This window comes from Eptatretus burgeri, chromosome 14, assembly GCF_056783735.1.
Source record: "Eptatretus burgeri isolate ZD-2024b chromosome 14, Ebu_testis_v1, whole genome shotgun sequence".
NCBI lineage: Eukaryota > Metazoa > Chordata > Myxini > Myxiniformes > Myxinidae > Eptatretus > Eptatretus burgeri.
The window spans coordinates 4,456,438-4,479,063 of record NC_140974.1 but is presented as its reverse complement, the minus strand read 5'-3'; the positions used below and the strand labels follow the sequence as shown (position 1 = coordinate 4,479,063).

Below are 22,626 nucleotides of genomic sequence, written 5' to 3'. Positions count from 1 at the left end.
GGCCTCTTGTTCTCTCTGATCACGATCTTCCGTTCTTCAGTATTGTCCTCTTCTTTGATGTCTTTGGCGGTCTTGAGCTGTTGGACGTAGTGGTTGTTGTCTTGGAACCACTCAGTCAAGTTCCCGAGAAGCTGTTGATATAGGCGCCTGTTCTGCCCCCTGATTTCAGTCTGCTGTGCGAAGCTGTTGAGGAAATACACCAGGAGGAACTTGTGCTGGCCTTCATGTGGCGTTAAGAGACTGTCGATGCGGTGAAACACCTGGCCTTGAATCTTGAAACTTGGGTTCCATCCTTGCACAGAGGCATCCTTGTGGCCAAAGCTGGTCATTGAGAAGCAGCCATTGTACATGGATATTGGACAGGAAGGTCTTGCTCATGGGGCCTTCTCCTGAAAAGAGCTCCTGAAGAATTTGAGCGAGTGGAGGGAATGGCTGCAGGATAACCTTGCTTCCTGAGCAGCAAACGCCAGGCCTTTCTGCCTTGAATTCTTTTGCACCACAGTGGCAGCAGAGCTTGTCCATTGGCCCAATGTTTGCTTTAACATGGAGGTCATAAGTCAGTGCTGGCCTATTGGCAGCATCGCGGCTCTCTTTGTCGAGTGGTTCGAATACGCTGATCTTCAAGACGGCGAGTGTTCGTTTCAGCAGACTTGGTTGCTCGGGTGGATGCAGTGCGTGCACGCTGATCTTCAAGATGGTGAGCCTTGCTTTCCGGAGACTCGGCTGCTCGGGCAGATTCATTGCGTTTTTTATTTTGGAGAAGACGCAGTGTTTTCAAATCTTGTCTGTCATTCGGGCCCTCTTCTTGGCATCGGCTGCAGCAGAATTACGTCCTAATTGTTCTTTACAGGGCATGTTTGCTTACGAACAAACGAATGGATCCAGGGGAATCCAGGGAGCAATTACAACCAACAGCCACCGTGTTTCTTCGAGTAGGGCGGTCTTTTGGCATCTGAAGGGAATTGGGTCGAAGAAAGCTGTCATTTTTTTAACCAAATAAACTGCATTGAGTGTATCATTCAAAGATATGATTTACATTAGCACCAATTACACGACTGTGGACTCTGGTCACATGTCATGGTGAAAACACCCATGGAAAATGTGAAAATTCCAGATATGATTTACAGCAGCATCAATTACATGACTGTGGACTGAATGGCCACTGGTGGAAACACTTCGGGAAAAGTTGACGTATATATGCAACGGTGTGCTCTTGGGCAGTTATCCTTCGAATGTGCTGATTTGTAAATCCACGACCAATGAAGTACAGCTTATCTCTCAAAGTGTTCATCTCAAGCGTAATAAATGTCTCCAGGTTTTGGAGTCTGGCAACTGCATCATTTGTGTCCTTGTGAGATGCAGCTGTGGTCAGTCCATGTTTTATGACGGAAATTTTAGACGGTAACTGCTGGTGAATACTGTCAGTTTGCATGCGTGCGTCATTTAGTATCTGTTCTGGAGTCGGATTTGCGGCAGCTTGAGAGGAAATTGTGGGTGGAATCGGGCGTGCCATATTGTATATTCAAACCACTTACTTTCCAGGCATGTTGGACACGTGTATTACTTTCCAGACACGTTGGACACGTTGTGTATTACTTTCCAGACACATTGGACACGTTGTATATTCGTCGCAGACAACACAAAAATTACTTGTATTCGTCGCAGACAACACGCTGTTACTTTCGTTTCGTGTCGTGACAATGTCACTTTCACTTTCGTTTCCTTCGTTATGAGCACAGTCCAGGTTGCCGGCACGCCTCTCTCTCCCACCACTGGGGGTGAGGTTGGATTTATAATTATAATTTACCTCGGCAGTCTGTGGGCGCTACACATGGTGAGCTCGAGCCCCCTGAGCCACCTGAATCCACCACTTACCTGTCCTATAAGCTTTCCCGCATGATGCTGATTTAGAAAATACATGGTTTGTAGGGTTCTGTAGGTGCTACACATGGTGAGCTCGAGCCCCCTGAATCCGCCACTGACCTGTCCTATAACCCCTGAGCCCCTGGATCCACCACTGACCTGTCCTATAACCTTTCCGCATCATGCTGGTTTAGAAAATACATGGTTTGTCGGGTCTAGCTTGCAAACTGTGGGCGCTAGAGGGGGACATACAAACAAACTCTACTGCTTTATATATATATATATATATATATATATATATATATATATATATATATATATATATACATATATATATATATATATATATATATATATATATATATATATATATATATTGTTACGGCTGTGGAAATTCGCAATACACCATAAAGGGTCCTGAGATCAGTTATGACGCTAAGTTGATGTGGAGTTAATCCACACCCGTTGTTTAGAGGGAATATGTGTGATTCATCCGGACTGCGACGCTTTGAGTTAGCCATTTTTCTTTCTCTATCGTTATTTTGGATCCAACAACCTCAAACCAACCAACGACAGCGGCAAAAAAAGAAACCTGTGCTAGTGCGCGGGTTTGCGCACCCCTCTGCGGTGCCAAGGCTGGCACGGGAAGGGGGGCAGGGCAGCTCCCTCCCCATTGGTGGAGGCACGGCGTGAGGCGGTCGGAGTGGGGGCACGCCCCCCTTCGAGAACCTTCTGGAAACGCCTCGAAGGGAGGTGGAGCCGCGAACGGGGCGGAGCCCCGGGCGGCGAAGGGCGGAGCCCCGCCTTACAAAAGGCAAACGGACGCGAGGCTCAGACTCTCTCTCTGATCGTGGCTCATGTTGGCTGTAGCTCTCTCCGAAAAAGGCACCAGCTCTCTCTCCAAAAAGGCTCGATCTCTCTCGCCCTCTCTCCAAAAAGGCTCGATCTCTCTCGCCCTCTCTCCAAAAAGACTCGGTCTCTCTCCTTGGGTGTCGCTCTTCAAAGCACTCCCTTCCTTCTCTCTTGTTCCCGCGCTCGTGGCCCGGCGCGGCCTATTGGTGGAGACGTGGACGGGAGGCGCTGCAGTGCGGCCTGTGGTGGACCTGCGTGTCCGGACGAGGGGTGCCGGAGAGGGTTCGCCGGCTGCGTGGGAGGCCGGAACCAGGTGCGACCACGCTGACGGTAGTAGGAGAGGAGGACTCGATGGTCCATGAGGGAAGTCACTTCTTTTCTTTTCTTTTCGGGCTTTTGTATGTGTGTTTGTGGCGCCAGTCTTGCAAAGTAAAACCTGTATAAGTGATTGTGCTGTAAATAATTGCCTTTTATTCGGTCGTAGTGCTTTCCTTTTGTTCCTATTTGCCTGCTTACGTGTGTGAAATAAAAGTGCTTGCTTGTTGAACTGTTTCCCTTCGTCCTTTCCTTTGTTGAATCTCCATCTTGCATCACGTAAGGGATTGATAGTGGGTTTAAAACACCCGGAAACCAATCTGAACCGTCAAGGTCGACGATAACTCCGCTCGGTTATCCCTGCAGCACGGAACGAGCTGCTTAAGCGGTTCGTGTCCGGAGTCGACCTGTGGCGTGGTACAACCCCTCAGTAGGTTACCTGTGCGAGTACTTAGGTATATTGACTTTCGGCGATTCACCCTATTTCGCGCGGGTAGAATGCGGACTGGGTTGTGGTGAGGTTAAACCCCCACCCGTGACTAGCTCCTTGGCGATAGTTCCAGGAGGGTCGCGACTGAATTGTCCGTTCCGGTGGGCGACGCGTCGCGATTCGAGTTACATGGCCGATCGCATGCTGGGCGGGCGAAATTCGTAACAATATATATATATATATACATATATATATATATATATATATATATATATATATATATATATATATATATATATATATATATATATATATATATATATATATATATATAAGATTATGTAACACACCAGTACAGAAACACCACACAAAAGTCCTGGCGAGGGTCTGCAATCTCTGATTGCTCTTTTTCTTGTTTTCACCATTGAAATACGTTGTTGTTGTTGTTGCTTATCCCCAGACAGTTCTCTCAAACAAGCCAGGTTCAGGAACGGAGATAGCCGATTGATTTCCCAGAGATGCCCCATATTCAGGATGGCGTTCGTTCGTGTTCTCTCTCTCTCTCTCTCTCTCTCTCTCTCTCTCTCTCTCTCTCTCTCTCTCTCTCTCTCTCTCTCTCTCTCTCTCTCTCTCTCTCTCTCTCTCTCTCTCTCTCTCTCTCTCTCTCTCTCTCTCTCTCTCTCTCTCTCTCTGTCTCTTTCTCTCATTCTCTCGTTCTCTCCCTCTCTCGTTCTCTCTCTCTCTCCCTCTCTCTCTCTCTCTCTCTCTCTCTCTCTCTCTCTCTCTCTCTCTCTCTCTCTCTCTCTCTCTCTCTCTCTCTCTCTCTCTCATGGCTCTGACTTCAGGAGATAGAGAGGACAGAGATAAGAGGGAAAGGGCTGGTGCATGAGGACCGGTCAACTGACCATGACCATGCTACCTGACGAATCCAGGCAGCAGGGAAGATTTGGCCGCCGACTTGCGTTGGGGGTACAGGCCCGGTACAACCACCACAAAGAGGCATCTCGGATAGTTTCTGAAATACTCTCTTGTTATCAGAGGGAGAGCAATAATATATTTTTGTTTTAAAACTTTTTTATTGCCATTAATATTTTTTGTTTGTTTTCAGATTGCTACATTATGGTTGAGAGATTAACTGTTGCTCAAAAAGCATTTATTGCTGCATGGTATGAGGTTTGGCAGTCTGTAATTGCAGTTCAAAGATGGTGGTGATCCATAAACAATTAAAAATTGTCACCAAAAGATTATCAGGAAGTCAGTATGTATGACCTGGACACCACAAGTTTAATACAACACAAATTCTCCAAAAAAAAAAAAAATCAACCAAGATACAAACTTTCCAACCTATCAAGTACCTATCAGTTGTCTATGGGGGATTTCACATCCAATAACATTAAACTTTTGGACAACATCCTTCAAATACATCATAAACTGACCCAACATAGCCATTCTGTAGTCCTCATTCTTTAGAATGCCAAACTCAAGATTGGTTTAAGCTCAGAACTTAAACATGAGTACGTTGCATTTTATAGTGGGATGGTCCATGACTACTCAAGATTTTCATAACTTGAAAGGATTCCACAAAAGGTGGGCAAAACTGTGTATGTATGCATAGTAATGGGAAAGGAAATGAGTGGGTGGGACTATGCTTACCCATCAACACTTTGGGGGTGGGGCCACGGTGACACGTGCTAATGACACCTAAATGAGTGTGGTTAATTGCACTTCAATGTACAGTGCACTCCTTAAAGTCTAATAACCTTTGTAATAAGTGCTTGCTGTATTTATCAAGTGTTCCAATAATAATAATAATACCATTCCTTTCACACTATGAAGGTGCAAAGGGTTGCCAAGGAAGTTTCATTGGCAAAGAGTGCAGTCCTGGATAGGACACCACTCCAACACAGGTTATCCCAAATGGTTATTACCACAGTACACTGGTGCTCATTTCACCGACCTCAAAAGGATGACAGGCTCAGTCAACCCCACCTGGTGGTAGTGAATTCAACAGCCAACAAGGGCATGAACTCAGGACTCTTGGGTCCAAAGCCAGCCACCTCAACCACGAAGCCAACACCAGACTTAAATCAAATGTTCTAATAAACCAATATCCATAATGGAGAGAGCCAGTTTGAGAGTGAACAAGTGCTATAATTATACATGGTAGTTGGTCATAAATGTGAGGATGGCAGTGGACCTTCCTGTATATGGCTGGCATGGACACACCCATACATACTGCTGTGCATGTAAATGTTATAATGCTATGATATAATAGGCAGCAATAATTGCATCTATGCATGCATATTATTGCTGCCGACCATATAATAGCAACACTTTACTTCCGCCACCGAAGGTGAAGGAGGTTATATTTTCACCCCTCTCTGTCTGTCTGTTTGTGTGCAGGATATCTCAAAAGGTTGGGGACGGATTTGTATGAAACTTAGTGGACATGTTGGGTGTGTGACAAAGAATTTGTTCAATTTTTGTGAAGATCTGAATCTGGATCTGGATACGAGAGTTATTTAATTTTTAAAGTGATTCTTCACCATTGAGAGATAGGGCCAAAAACGATACATAGCATGATATTTCAAGAATGTATTGGGCCTGACACATTCTCGTGGATCAGGCCTTATGTGGCGGAGGTATGCCCTCAACCAAGTGCCCTTCTAGTTCAGAGCGTTTTTACACTTAACAGACAAGCTATTTTGTCATGGAATCAAAATAAAACTCTCCAATATGTAAATACATGTTTAAAAAGCATGGAAACAAGGAATAAACACCATTTTTTTTTCAAAATATAAAAGGATGGAGGGATGACGTGCCAAAAATAATATTATTGCGGATCTGGGTTCGAGGCTTGCCATGAGGGGAAGCACTTGGGTCCCTCCAAAATGCCCGGTTCTGAGGCCACCAGGAACAGAAAACTCCACGCACTGGCAGGTTGCGAAGCAACCACGAACGCCGATTGGTACAGCCAATCTGGGCAGGGTTACATGACTTCGTGTGATACTTTGCCAATGGACGGCTGGCTAATTGGGGTCAGTGCCCTCAACACACACTCCCATTACTGCAGAGCGTTACAGTGAGTGTGCATTGGCTAACGAAGCAAACTATTGGGGTAGAACATCCTGTCTAACTTTACATGTGCACTGCATCAGACCAATAAAGGAACACGTAACTAAGACAGATTGGAAATAACAACAATTATCTATTACAAACACACAAGCAAGCAATCATTTCAAAGCAAGTATTTATAAGCAAGGAGGCAAAAAGTCACATAAGAACAGATTTAACCATAACACGTATTCTTCAATCTTACTTACACGAAAGACTTGGCCATCGTTCACTCAGGGGAAAAGAATATTACAAGAAGGACTTGAAAATAAAATAGAAGTCATGAATGGAGAAAAGGAAAGCAGTCTTTCCTTCTCTCCCTCACCTCACACAAATGTTCAGGAGAATGCAGAGGAAAATGGATGGGGAAGATGGGCAGTGGCGATGGTGACACGCAGCCATGTCCCTAAGGTGCCCAAACCCAGTCGGCGAGTCCTCTCTGGTGTCCCAGATATGCGAGCTCGATGTGTGACTCTCCCTCCTCTGCTGCAGATCCTTCCTCAGACCCCGTTGATGAGGTGCCGCCATTCACCCGTGTCGTCCTTTGTGGCTGACAGGAGCAAGAGGGCAGGATGACGCTCGTGGAAGGAGTGTTCTTCTTCCACAGAAGCTCAACACCAACCGCTCATGAAACTTACCCTTCTCTTCCCTCACACGTTTTTGCTCCGTCCCTCACAAGCCTTCTCAGTCTGTCAGTCTTCTGCTCAGGTGAGCTTGTCCCATTAGTTTCAGCATTCTCTGTCTGCCTTCTGCCCTCTCTATTGCTTTCTTCCTTTTGCTTCTCCCCTTTCTGCTTTCTGAGCTGTCTGCTCAGGAGCGCTTTTCCTCCCTGCTCGTCTCTCTCCTATCCCGTCTCGTCTCTCTCCCGTCTCGTCTCTCAACTGTCCTGTCTCGTCTCATCTCATCTCGTCTCTCTCCCGTCTCGTCTCGTCTCTCACCCGTCCCGTCTCGTCTCTCACCCGTCCCGTCTCGTCTCTCTCCCGTCCCGTCTCGTCTCTCTCCCGTCCCGTCTCGTCTCTCACCCGTCCCGTCTCGTCTCTCACCCGTCCCGTCTCGTCTCTCACCCGTCCCGTCTCGTCTCTCACCCGTCCCGTCTCGTCTCTCACCCGTCCCGTCCCGTCTCGACTCTCACCCGTCCCGTCCCGTCTCGACTCTCACCCGTCCCGTCCCGTCTCGACTCTCACCCGTCCCGTCCCGTCTCGACTCTCACCCGTCCCGTCTTGATTCTCACCCGCCTCGTCCCTGTCTCGTCTCGTCTCGCTCCCGTCCCGTCTCTCTCCCGTCTCGTCTCGTCTCTCACCCGTCCCGTCTCGTCTCTCACCCGTCCCGTCTCGTCTCTCACCCGTCCCGTCTCGTCTCTCACCCGTCCCGTCTCGTCTCTCTCCCGTCCCGTCTCGTCTCTCTCCCGTCCCGTCTCGTCTCTCACCCGTCCCGTCTCGTCTCTCACCCGTCCCGTCTCGTCTCTCACCCGTCCCGTCTCGTCTCTCACCCGTCCCGTCTCGTCTCTCACCCGTCCCGTCTCGTCTCTCACCCGTCCCGTCCCGTCTCGACTCTCACCCGTCCCGTCCCGTCTCGACTCTCACCCGTCCCGTCCCGTCTCGACTCTCACCCGTCCCGTCCCGTCTCGACTCTCACCCGTCCCGTCCCGTCTCGACTCTCACCCGTCCCGTCCCGTCTCGACTCTCACCCGTCCCGTCTCGATTCTCACCCGCCTCGTCCCTGTCTCGTCTCGTCTCGCTCCCGTCCCGTCTCTCTCCCGTCTCGTCTCGTCTCTCTCCCGTCTCGTCTCGTCTCTCTCCCGTCTCGTCTCTCTCCCGTCCCGTCTCTCTCCCGTCCCATCTCTCTCCCGTCCCTCTCCCGTCCTGTCCCTCTCCCGTCCCGTCCCTCTCCCGTCCCTCTCCCGTCCCGTCCCTCTCCCGTCCCGTCCCTCTCCCGTCCCGTCCCTCTCCAGTCCCGTCCCTCTCCCGTCCCGTCCCGTCTCTCTCCCGTCCCCTCCCTCTCCCGTCCCGTCCCGTCTCGTCTCTCTCTCGTCCCGTCTCTCTCGTCCCGTCTCGTCTCTCTCTCGTCCCGTCCCGTCTCGTCTCTCTCCCGTCCCGTCTCTCTCGCGTCCCGTCCCGTCTCTCTCCCGTCCCGTCTCTCTCTCGTCCCGTCTCTCTCCCGTCCCGTCCCTCTCCAGTCCCGTCCCTCTCCCGTCCCGTCCCGTCTCTCTCCCGTCCCCTCCCTCTCCCGTCCCGTCCCGTCTCGTCTCTCTCTCGTCCCGTCTCTCTCGCGTCCCGTCCCGTCTCTCTCCCGTCCCGTCTCTCTCTCGTCCCGTCTCTCTCCCGTCCCGTCCCTCTCCGTCCCGTCCCTCTCCGTCCTGTCCCTCTCCGTCCCGTCTCTCTCTCGTCCCGTCTCGTCTCTCTCTCGTCCCGTCTCGTCTCTCTCCCGTCCCGTCCCTCTCCCGTCCCGTCTCTCTCTCGTCCCGTCCCGTCTCTCTCCCGTCCCGTCTTGTCTCTCTCCCGTCCCGTCTTGTCTCTCTCCCGTCCCGGCTCGTCTCTCTCCCGTCCCGGCTCGTCTCTCCCGTCCCATCTTGTCTCTCTCCCGTCCCGTCTCGTCTCTCTCCCGTCCCGTCTCGTCTCTCTCCCGTCCCATCTTGTCTCTCTCCCGTCCCGGCTCATCTCTCTCCCGTCCCGGCTCGTCTCTCTCCCGTCCCGTCTCGGCTCTCTCCCATCAAGTCTCGGCTCTCTCCCATCAAGTCTCGGCTCTCTCCCGTCTCATCTCCTCTCTCTCTCTCTTTGTGTTCACAAACAATAACTCGTGTGTGTGTGTGTGTGTGTGTGTGTGTGTGTGTGTGTGTGTGTGTGTGTGTGTGTGTGTGTGTGTGTGTGTTCGTTTAATATTTCACTGGTTAAATTTGTACATGAAAACAGTCAACATCAACTCTCATTGCAAATGGACAGAGGGTTGGGCCAGGCACCACCATTATTCAAAGGAAGATGTTGGAATGGTTTCACATGACAATCTCTTGTGACCATCCCTCCCTTGTTTACATTATTTCTGGCATTTCAGCCCAACATCCTTTTACATTTTGAAAAAAAAGGTTTAAATTACTTATAACAGTTGGTTCAGTCAAGACAAAGAGACCAGGAAGACGTACCACAGTGAGATCACCAGAAAGCATTAACCGGGTATGACACACGTCCACAAGGAGCCCAAACAAAGAAGTCGATCAGACAAGCGGTGAGGGGGAGTATAATAAGCCATTTTACAATTCAGGGAATTTTGAAGAAAGACTTAGGATGGAAACCAAACAAACATTATTTTCAGCAGGTGTTTCCAGATGATTGTGACAAGAGAACGAAGTTTTGTGAACATTTCCCTTAGTGAATAGGTGATTGTATAGGTGTGTTACTAAACATTATCGGGTCTGTTGAGGCTGTTTTTCATTGGTGGTTTCATCAACAGGTATAACTGCCATTACTGGTCAGAAAATTATCCAGAAAAGATAGCAGAACACAGCCAAAGTCGGCCAAAACTGCTTATTTGGGGTAAAATGACGATAAATGGAGGGAAGAGGAGTTGAATTGGTGGAGATGATGAAGACGAGGATGTTGTCAGTGTTGTGTGTGCAGAAGACCAGGTGGAAAGGTGACAGGGTGAGGAGGTTGGTTGGAGGGTACATGTTGTGAATGCGGGAGGGGATGGAAAGAGTAATGGTGTGGAAATAATCGTGTCAGAAAAGATCAGCAAGGATGTGATGAGAATCGAAAGTTGTAATGGATGGAAAGTTATGGCATGGTTGATGAAACAGAGGCAAATGGTGTGTGCTGTGTCGATATACAGGCCACAAACGGGAAGGACTGAGGCAGACAAGCAGGAGTTTGACGACACACTGGGGAGGATGATGGGAATTGTTGAGCTCGAGGTGATGCTGTGCATTGTGAGGGACTTCAACACGTATGTGTGAGTAGCAGAACCAGGTGAAGAGGAATGTGTTTGTAGATTTGGTTGGGGAACGAAGACGAGAGGGGGCTGAGAGCTAGTGGAGGTAGCTGATGATGAGAAATGGGATGGCCAGAGCTCGTTTGTTCTTTCAGAAGCAGGACAGTCACAAATTGCAGTTGGATTTGTTGGTCATGAGGGAGATCAAGAACTGTAAGGTGGTGGTGGGAGAGCATGCCCCTATCCAGAACAAACCTATGGTGTTTGTTTTATGCATGAAGAAAAGGAGGGAAATTAAGAGTGGAGGTCGTAAGATGATGTGTGGGAATTCCAGGGACAATGTCGCTGTAGAGTCCAAGGAGAGGATGAAGGCCAGGTATGTGGAACTTTGAAGAAGTTCTCTGAAGAAGTGAAGAAGCCGAAGGTTTGGAGGAGTGGAAGAAGTACAGAGAAACGTTTAGGGGAATTATATAAGTTTTGTGTGGAAGGACATTAGGAAAGGGTGCATTGTCGAGGAATAGAAACCAGGTATGGCAGACGGAGGAAGTAGCGAAGGTAGTTGGTGAAGAGAAGGAGGTTTGGAAGACGTTAGATAGGACCAAGGATAATGGGGAACAACTCGATGGGCAAAAAAAAGACAGCAGGAAGAAGAGCTGTGTATAAGGTGAGGAATTATATGGAACTGAATGTATGGAAGTGAGAAGAGAATGTGGGAAGAATATGATGTATAAATTGGCTTGTGACTGAGATGAAGATAGTTAGGACATAATGGGAGGGGGAGGGGGATGGTGATTCAGGATGGTGGCAGGAATCTAGAGACAGAGATGGGGGGGGGGGCATATTGAAGCTTTGCGAAGGCTATTTTAAGGAGTTGTTGAACCGGGGAGGGGGCGACGGCGAGCTGGAGCTTCTTTGTTACGTAGAGGTGAAGTGGAATTGGTGGAGATCATGGAGGAGCAGGTGCAGACAGCATTAAAAAGGATGAAGAAGGGAAGAGTAGTCGGCATTCATGAGGTGCATACAAAGATGCCAATTGCAGTGGGAGAAGTCAGAATCCATTGGAAGAAGAGGCTGTTGAATGGATGTTTGAGAGACGGTTCGATTGGAGTACAGGGCTAATTGTGCCGATATGGAAGAGGAAAGGCAATGTTCAAGATCTGGGGAAGTACAGAAACATTACGATCCTCAGTCATATCATTAGGGTGCTGGACGTGAGGATAAGGGAGAGTGAGGAGATGGAGATCGGTGAAGAGCAGTAAAGGGTTTAGAAATGGTCGGGACATTATGGTCGGGATGTTCATGCTGAGTCAGCGGGTGGAGAAGAGAAAATCTATGTATATATTTTCCTCTTAAATATTCCTCCTATCTATGTTTGCATATTTCTTTTCATGCATAAGTACACATGCACAGTTCTGGATTGTTGAATTCGATTAATCCAATAACCAGTGCAGGGTGTCATGGACTTTTGAATCAGCTTCCTAACAAAGAAAACACGCCACATGATTTTCCATTAAATTTCCAGGGGTCATACTTGGAGCAAATATGTGGAATTTCAATTCACCTTCTATAAATGAGAGACACCGTGGTTTGTTTAACGTCCAAATGAAGCATCCAATGTTGGTCACAAAGCACCAGCCCGACAGTTTATCATCGGATGAAGAATCAAATATGCACTCGACAGCTCAAAGGGAAGTGCTGTATCTGTGCACTATCCTCTCACACTTGTCCTATTTTATGCAATGTCCTTATTCAGGACAGGGAAGGTGTGGGGTGGGGTAGGATGGTTGGTTAGGGAGGGAGGGTGGTTGAGGAAGTGCACAAACGACTTTATGACCATCAGTTTTAGTTACATGAGGGGCTTGGGTAAGTGTCAATCTTTTTCAAGAAGAATGATCCTTGTTGGTTTCAGGCTCACAGATGTGCTTCTCTAAAACACAAATACTCTTGCTCACGCTCGCCCTCTACCTCATAATGGCTGCATGCTTGCTCTCTCACCCAAATTCAGCTGCTTTAAGAAAACAAGACAGGTTACGGTGGAGTGGATTTGAAAGGAAAACTAATGGATAGAACAAAGGGGAAGAGTGAGTTAGTAATTTCAGAAGACTATGTATTCTTCGTTTTCACTGGCACACCTTTTCTGTAAAGATATTAAAATGAACTGTTAGTCACCGTCCCATGCAGTTTACCTCCCCAATACTATTGTCATTCTTTTTTGTATTTTGCCAACAACCCGAAACGGAAATATTATTCAACGAAATGGAAGATATATGCACGAAAATGATACATCGGGAGTTGTATTTTGAACAGGTGTTACCTGGGGAGAGGGAGTGGAGCACAGCCAGGCAGGCCATTGGAGTCAAACGCATCGACGTCACAGCGACACCAGTTATCCACAACATCACCTTTTCCAGAACACCACGTGGTACTCAGAAGTGCCTTTCGGCACAGCTGTGCAAGGTGAGGAAACAAACTGGATGACTTATCCTGCACACACTGCACTTTGTTAATTAAAAAAGCGTACAGCCTCCAATGCACACCACTGATCCCATATTCACATTCAGTACATAAACAAAACGGTGCCCACATCACTGATCACTGTGACGCGGTCCACTGAACAATCCATCCATCCATTGGGACCATACTCTGGACAGAGCGTCGGTGCTGCTGAAGCAGTCTCTTGGTCTATTGGACACAATCCTGGATGGGTAGCTACTCCGACACAGGATACTCGAATGGCTCAATCATCCCAGCAAGCTGGTACTCATTTTGCTGACCTCGGAAGGATGACAGGCTGAGTCCACCCCACCTGGTATTAATTCAACAGTAGAGCAGGATTTGAACTTAGGACCCGAGGATCCCTAAGATCCCAAGCTTGCCACCCAAACCATTAAGCCAACAACACAAGGCACTGTACAATGGTGCTCACTTTTATTTATTTATCGTGATTCACTCAGGTCTTTTTCGATCATCGAATGGAATAAGGTTCCGAAGCACACAATGTTCTTATTTTAATTTAAAGTAAGAACCTTGTGCTGCAGCACTGAAAGCATCTATCAGAATCTACATGCTTCTCTTATTTTACATCAAAACAGCTCAGCATTACTCATTAGGATCCATTTCTTTACTTATCCGTAAAATGTCATCATTTAACCAAGGAAAGCTTCCTGTTGGCTTAACGGTTAAGGTGTCTGGCTAAAGATCCAAGCCAGGGTCCGAGGTTCAAGCCTCTCTCATGACATTGAATTAACACCAGGCAGGTCGACTCAGCTTGTCACCCTTCTGAGGTCGGCAAAATGAGTACCAGATAGCTGGTAACAGGGGCACTGCATCAGCGGCACAGTTGAAAATGATAAAAAATTATGCAGAAAAATGAAAAAAAAAAAAAGAAAAAAAATGATGCAGAAAATGAAACAGCCACGGGCTGCATACTTATTCAAAAAAAGTAAAAATCAATCAAGCACAGGAAATTAATTACCTCTTGTGTACGGTTATCTTGCAGTAAATGACACACTGGCACTGCTTTGAGGACTTCGAGCAGAACAGGTGTCGGGTTTGGTCCAGAGGGCCCTGGCTCCAAGCATTGGTCGCAGGACATCGGACACTGGCCCAAGTCATCACATTCAATAGAAACTGCTTGGGTCCCAGAGTCGTCTTCAGAAAGGCTGGTGACGAATGCTGCAAATGATGGCAGCTTGTCCTCTCTGCCTCGTCTTGCCTGCCTCAGAGGATCATAGGTCACTGAATGAACAAAGAAGAAAAAAAAGAACAAGATCATGATAAATGTGTTCATGGGTTTTCTGATGATTATAAGTTGTGGATCAGATTATACGGGGTTCTGCCTTTTGGATTATGAATTGCATTATTGCTCTGTAACTGACAACTTAACAAAAATGCAGCAAGTATCTTCAAAATAATAAATATTTATATGTATACAGTATGTGTGTGTGTGTGTGTGTGTGTGTGTGTGTGTGTGTGTGTGTGTGTGTGTGTGTGTGTGTATGTATGTATGTATGTATGTATGTATGTATGTATGTATGTATGTATGTATGTATGTATGTATGTATGTATATATATATATATATATATATATATATATATATATATATATATATATATATATATATATATATATATATATATATATATATATATATATATATATATATATATATATATATATATATATATATATATATATATATATATATATATATATATATATATATATATATATATATATATAGCCTGGTGTTGGCGCAGTGGTTAGAGCAGCGGATTGGGATCCAAAAGGTCCTGAGTTCAAGCCCCGATGGGCCACTGAATTAATACACCAGGGGGTTGACTCAGCCTGTCATCCTTCCGAGGTCGGCAAAGTGAGTACCAGTGTACTGGGCCGGTGTATACCCCGGTTAGAATAGGTGTACCATATCCCTGTGTCGTAAGAGGCGACCATGGTTGCGTCAGGAAGGGCATCCGGCGTAAAATCTGTGCCAAATTATTATGCGGATCATGATGGATGATCCGCTGTGGCGACCCCTAACGGGAGCAGCCGAAAGAAGAAGAAGAAGAAGAAACATATATATATATATATATATATGTATATGTATGTATTTATTTATATATATATGTATATATATATATATATATATATATATATATATATATATATATATATATATATATATATATATATATATATATATATATATATATATATATATATATATATATATATATATATATATATATATATATATATATATATATATATATATATATATATATATATATATATATATATATGTATATGTATGTATTTATTTATTTATATATATATATATATATATATATATGTATATATATATATATATATATATATATATATATATATATATATATATATATATATGTATATGTATGTATTTATTTATATATATATATATATATATATATATATATATATATATATATATATATATATATATATATAGTTGCGGTTTTGGAAATTCACAAAACACCATTCAGGTTCCCCGAAGATCAGTTATTTCAATAAGGCTTAAGTCACATTTGCTCTACCGCTAGGATATGGCGGCCGTACGCCCTCTGAATTGACAGAAACGTGCGGCAGCCGCAGTTTCTGAGGTGGCCTCAGGGTGGCCCTACGCCGTATGGCTATATTTTACAGGCCGTAGGGTCACCGTGGAATTATAACGCGGAGTTATAACTGTATTCATTTCTTCGTTCGCCGTAGCAATTCCACAAGCCGAAACCAAAGAACTGGTAAAAAAAAACCCACTCGTTACCGTCCGTCTGGCTGCACGTTCGCCTTAGGGCCCCCCTGCGGTCCCCCTGCGGTCGCCTTGTGGACACCTTGCGTCTGCCTTGAAAATTCTATGGCCACCGCAGGAACGCCCTAGGTCACCGTACGACATCAAATCAAAGACCGTACGGCATCCCCACGTTTTCGGTCTCCACAATTTATAAATATGCCGTGCGGCTACCCGAAAAATAAAAACATATGTGACTGCTACATTGTGTGACCGTGGAAATACTCCGGCCGCCGTATAATTGCTGGTGGCCGTAGATTTTGGAGACCCCACGGCCACCGTGGCAAATGTGACCTAGGCCTAAGTAAGTGTTTCAGGTCAGAATTCCCACCAATGTGTAAAGGGACTTTATTCGTGTGCCAGGCTGCAAATCTTTGAGGTAGCAGGTATTCTTTCTCTATCTTTTATTTTAACAAACATCACAACGCCATCATCTCCAACGAACATCGCAAGGCCATCATCTCCTACAAACATCGCAACGTCATCATCTCCTACAAAAACGCCATGATCATTGACAAACAACGCTCCCTCTGCTCAAGCCGCCATTGTGCGCCGTGGCGTGAGCCAATTTGCATAATCGGATCAAAATGAGGGTTTCCCCGACACCAACCCGTGACGTTCGATATGGGGTTCCCAGCGAGGCTTACCAGGGGTGAGAGGTCGGAGGTGAAAAGTGGGCGGAGCCTGGCCTTGGGTTGAGAGATCAAAGAGCGACTCGCCCCGAGCCAATATAAGGGCGGCAGCGTGGAGAAGCGGGGACTTCGGAGATTCATCGCTCTCTGGAGACGGGCAGTCGCGGGAGAGGAAGGCACACGGAGCACGCATTTGGGGGAGGAGGCAGACGGTGGCGGCAGCGTGGAGAAGCAGGCACTCGGGATATTTGTCCCTCTCTGGAGTCGAGCAGCTGCGTCGTGGTCCGGGCGAACGGCCCTGAGATGGTCGAGCGACGCTGAGGTAGTGAACGGGTCCAAAGAGCATCAACTCTAAAAGAGCAAAAGGCCCGTTCACTCCTCCGAGCGCGTTGCCGGACAGGCCCGACCGACCAGGCCGCAGTAGAAGCGGACGACCGAGGGGAACCGAGCAAGCCGCTCGCCAAGCTGCTCAAGCCACCTGGCCGCTAAGCGACTGGCGCTTCGCGACACAAGGGCTAAACAGGAACATCCAGGATCACTGACCCGAAGACCTTCGAGTCGTCACAAGGGGCGGCAAGGTAACCTGCCCAGCCTCTTGTGAGCCTTCGGTCATCCAGGCTCCGAGTTGACTTAAAGGCTCACGAGCCCTGCTCTTTTCTGGGGTTTTGTATGAAAGTGTTCTGTGGCACCTTGTCTTTATAAGTAGAATTGTGGTTAAGTGCGTGCCTGTACATAATCGACATCGGCTGTAGGCTTTTCTTGTGTCTTGTCCCTTTTCCCCCATTGATTGCATGCCTGTATAAATAAATGTCCCCATTGTTTGAATGTCAATCTGCTCGTTGCGTCATATCCTCCCATTGAATTCCTCGGCGCGTTCGGGAAATTAGCCGGCTATTAAAGCCAAATTAAAGTGGTCAATTGGTCTGACGGAACTTGGCGATTAAAACCGCTCGGCATCGCACATGGAACGAGCGCGCTTAGCGGCTCGTTTCCGTACGAGTCCCGTCGAGGTATAAATTCTCGGTACTTCCGTCTGCGCAGATAATTAGGTATATCGAGATTCGGCGATTAACCCTGTTCCGCATGGACAGAATATTGACAGTTTATGGTGCGTTAAGGCATCCGTAGCAGGTTTCCGGAGTTGTCCGGAAGCTACGACTGAATTCCGGGTTTCGGCGGACGCGCGACTGCGGTTGGGCCTTCAGTGGTCGTGCGTGGCTATCTGAACTGGCTAATTCGTAACAAAAAAAAAATATATATATATATATATATATTCAAGTAATGCTCAGCAGTTGGGAAATATATCCAATGAATCCATTTTTTAATACTCCAGCCTATAGTTTCATCAGAACGACTCGACGTTTCGGCCAACAGCCCGACGTAAACTAGCCTTCTTTATCAAGAGCAATTTTTATGGTTTACCTCTTTCCGGATATACCTGGTGGGGAGGGGGTGAGCCTATTCTGTCGACCAATCACAAAGCTGTGTTGCAAGACCTCGTGACCATTGACCCTCGGCAAGCTTGTGTTGTAAGTGTCTGTTAGAGAGGTGCATTGCATTTGTGTTATCCTCATTCCCTGTGTTGGTTATGCCCCCACTTTGTCTCTGCCCTATGTGCAGAAAAACCCACCCAGACCGATCGTTACTTTGATTTTGGGTCTTGACATCCGATGTACCACAAAAGAGCTGTGGCAAACACTCGTAAAAAGGGCGAGGGATATACCGTCCATTTTAGAGGGAAGAGGATCGAGATCAAGCATCTTTAATGGGTCTTGAAAGCTAATGGCTACTCACACACCACCTTTACCCAAAAACCAAATGGTACTGACAGCTCCAATAACTCAGGAAATTCCACAGGAACCAACTAACAGATTTTGCATACTACCTTTTGTGCCAGGAGTGGCCCAATGTATTGGCAGGATTTTGAGACTGATTGGGGTGAAGATTAACTATCAACTGGTATACACGTTGAGATGAGCACCGATTAACATCAAGGACAGAATACAAAAGAATGGCCGCACAGGTGTGGTATAAACTATTCCATGTGGCTGTGTTGTGGAATATATAGGGGAGACTGGAAGAACCTTAGGTCAGCATAGCAAAGAACACAGGAAGGCCTTTGAGCGTCATCACCTGGAAAGGTGTGCTTTAAACAAACATGGATTAAGGGCAAGCCACGTTCCCCTATGGGACAATGGGATCGCTCTGGCGTCATCCCCGAACCGTGCCAGGAGGAAAACACTGGAGGCATGGCACACTGGGCAAATGAGGTCACATCTGACAGAGCAGACTGTAGCCTTACCACAGGCATATTGTCTTCTCATATACAAATACACCAGAGAGGTGCCGATGACGGGAGGAGGACAGACAAAGTGGGATATAACCAACACAGAGAACGAGAATAAAAAAAAATTGAAATGCACTGTACTAAGGCCTAGGTCACATTTTCCACGGCGGCCGTGGGGTCTCCAAAATCTACGGCCACTAGCAATTATACGGCGGCCGTAGCATTTCCATGGTCACACAATGTAGCAGTCACATATGTTTTTATTTTTCGGGGAGCAGCACGGCGTATTTATAAATTGTGGAGACCGAAAACGTGGGGGTGCCATACGGTCTTTGATTTGATGTCGCACGGTGACCTCAGGGCGTTCCTGCGGTGGCCATAGAATTTTCAAGGCAGATGCAAGGTGCATGCAAGGCGACCCTAAGCCGAACTTGCGGCCAGACGGATGGTAACGAGTGGGTTCTTTTTTATCATTTATTTTTTTACCAGTTCTTTTGTTTTGGCTTGTCGAATTGCTACGGCGAACGTAGAAATGAAAAAAGTTATAACTCCACGTTATAATTCCACGGCGACCTTACGGCCTGTAAAATATAGCCAAACGGCGTAGCGCCACGGAGTTCACCTCAGAAACTCTGCGGCCGCCGCACGTTTCTGTCAATTCAGAGGGCGTACGGCCGCCGTATCCTCGCCATAGAGCAAATGTGACTTAGGCCAAACAGACGCTTGCAACACAAGCTTGCGACAGGTCAATGGTCATGAGATCTCACAATGCAGCTTTGTGATTGGTAAACAAAATTCGCCCACCCCTCCCCTCCCCCCCCCCAGGTGTATCCGACAAGACATAAACAAGAAAAATTGCTCTTGATAAACACCAGTGGAGACCTGGTTCATGTCGAGTTGCTGGCCAAAACGTTGAGTCATTCTGATAAAGCAATATGTTGGAGTACTAAAAAAAAATGGATGAATTGGATATATACGAGGGGCAGTCAATAAGTAACCTTAAAATAAGCGATATCAATTGGGGCAGCATAGCAAAGAACACAAAGAACCAAAAAACAGTCAATAACGACATCAATTCTAGAATGTAATGTGTGTAGTTGTAGATGATATATGTTATATCTATGGGTAAGAGTCACGTTTTGTCTGTTTTAGATCTGGCAACATTGAGCGTATGACGTCAGTGGAGCAGTTCCAAGATGGCTGCTCCCTTAGAAGCATGCACCAGGGAGGAGCAACATTCTGTCATCCGTTTCTTTGGAAGTGAGGGTGTGAATGACAATGAAATCTATCGCACAATAACGATGCAATATGGTGGCATGTTTATCACTGCAGTAAGTGTATGACTTGTTGCAGTGATTAACATGCCAACCTTTTACTGTTTTTCTCTTCCTCGCACATTTACAGCTCAAGATTAGCGAAGCTGCTGTTTGAGCTGGGTTAACACCACATATCCAGGATTACGATAGATAGACAATGTGATTGTGAGTTGTGTGATGGAACGTTTTGAAATGGAGAAGGAAATTTAATGTGAGGGAGCCTGTGCTGCTTCAGATAAATGGTCAACTTTAGACAATGTAATGTGAGGCGAACTGTTCGAGAAGCATTACGTGTATCTCAAAAAACCAGCAGACAATGGAAGATGAATTATTTTAATCTCCCAATAATGTGCACACCATGCAAGGGAGACTGAGCCAAAGAGTTATGTTGAGGTATTTAAGTAACATCAGAGACATATGCAAGCCAGCATTAAGTTTGTTCCACCGCATGTTCAGATCAGGCTCTCTTCAAGAGCATTTATAAACCTATCTGTGTGCTGGGACAATAACGCATGGTAAAGTTATTAGCCACTTGCATTTGAGACTGGAATCAAATCCAGTGGCACCATTAGCCGCCGTACGTGGTGCATTATTTACAATGCTGGGGAGACAAAATAATATCTGGCTGTGTACCAAGTTTGCAATCTAGGCAATGGGAGTGGATCTCCGACACTGTCCGAGGCCCGGCTCAGCTGCCATAACGTCCTCCTTGGAATTAGTGCAAGGTCTCTCAGCCATAAGGAATTGCGGTGTCAAAATACATTGTTTATTTATTTGTGTACTTGTAGCAGTTTCACAGTTTCTGGTATTTGAACTGTGTTACATAAATACGAGTGTATAATCACATGCAAAACTAGAACGGAACTCGGTAGAGTGCATACCTCCACCAGGCTGAACAGTTCACATTTTGAATCCCACTGATAGGCCGGATCTGAACCAAAATCTTATCGGCTTGTCCTTGTCACCTACCCACTTCATCCACAGCTTTTTAAAAAAGCATGCCATATTTCATTTTTGGCCCATCTGTCAATGGTGAAGAATCACTTAAAATGTGAAAAAAAATTATCGTCTCTGGATCAGGAACAAAGTCGATGCAATTAGTCATTGTCAAACACCCAAACCATCCACAAAGTTTTGTCTGAATCCGTCCATAACTTTGAGACATCATTCTATGCAGCATGTACTTTTTGACCCAATTTCTCAATGGTGAAGAATCACTGAAAAACATTCTCGGATCCAGATCTTCACCAAAATCGAATCGATTCGTTCTTGTAACACACTCAACCTGTCCACCAAGTTTTGGCCGAATCCATAACTTTTTGAGACGTCGTGCTAAATATCATTTTGACCCTATCACTTGCTCAATGGTGAAAAAACACTTAAATAATTCGAGTATCCGGATCTGGAACCAGAAAAAGAAAATTAAAAAAAAAATCGCACCCGTCTCCAAAGGAAGTGGTTCAGTTTGACATTTTTTATATGAAATAGGAAAAGCCTAGAAATGAACAAAACCCATTAGAATTACCCTTTAGAATGAGATGTGCTTGGGCCAGGATGGAGATTATACATTCGTTATTATTTTTGCCAAATGATACTACGATTAATATTGTTGCCAATATTATTTGTATTAATTAATATATGGTTTGTTGCAATGGTATCATTATTTTGATTTATTTTGTAAATAGAATGCCATGCCGCGCGCAGAAGGACCGATTAAGCTGCTGCGAACACCTTAACATGACGTGGATTTAAAGCATGGGAATTCTTCTGGGATTCTTTGTAGTTAATTAGCCTCATCAACTCAGCAGGGCATGTCAACCATTTGGTGTATGTCGATGTGTTTATCAACCACTCACTCAGGTTGACGGAGAACGAAACACTTGCTCAGGATGACAGAGCATGAACGACTCACTCAGGATGACGGAGCATGAACCACTCGCTCAGGATGATGGAGCATGAAGCACTCACTGGATCAGGATGATGGAGCACGAACCACACGTTCAGGATGACGGAGCATGAACCACTCGCTCAGCATGACGGAGCAAGGAGCACTCACTCAAGATGACAGAGCAAGAACCACTGACTCAGGATGACTGAGCACGAACCACTCGCTCAGGATGATGGAGCACGAACGACTCACTCAGGATGACTGAGCACGAAGCACTAGATGAGGATGATGGAGCATGAACCACTCGCTCAGCATGATGGAGCACGAACCACTCGCTCAGCATGATGGAGCATGAATCACTCACTTAGCATGAGGGAGCACAAGCCACTCGCTCAGCATGACGGAACATGAACCACTCGTTGACGGAAAAAGCGTCTGCAGGTCGTGAACAATTCGTTCAGAATGACGTAGTGCAGTACCACTGTCGACTATAGGGCACTCGGCAACTGGCTTAAGCACTCAGGCAAGCACACTAATTAAATGGTTGATAAGGAACAGCTGGCCAGGCTGTGGCTGCATACCATATAGGATCCCTATAACTTTAAAGCGGGTCTTCACTGCGTCCGGAAGCAGTTAATTAAATAAAATGAATTCGTTCAAAGAACGACTTCATCCACAAAA

At 46.2% G+C, this 22,626-nt stretch overlaps 1 protein-coding gene across 5 annotated transcripts in view; it reads right to left on the bottom strand.

Moving 5' to 3' along the window:
- LOC147012574 (astrotactin-2-like) overlaps window positions 1–22,626 on the bottom strand; it is a 954,475-nt gene that overhangs the window by 55,504 nt on the left and 876,345 nt on the right. For all 5 annotated transcript variants that reach the window (XM_085853556.1, XM_085853558.1, XM_085853557.1 and 2 more), the window contains 2 exons: window positions 13,971–14,233; window positions 12,810–12,943 (listed from right to left, as the gene is read on the bottom strand). In XM_085853556.1, the coding sequence (XP_085709682.1) occupies window positions 12,810–12,943; window positions 13,971–14,233 (397 nt within the window). The remainder of the gene's footprint in view (window positions 1–12,809; window positions 12,944–13,970; window positions 14,234–22,626) is intronic.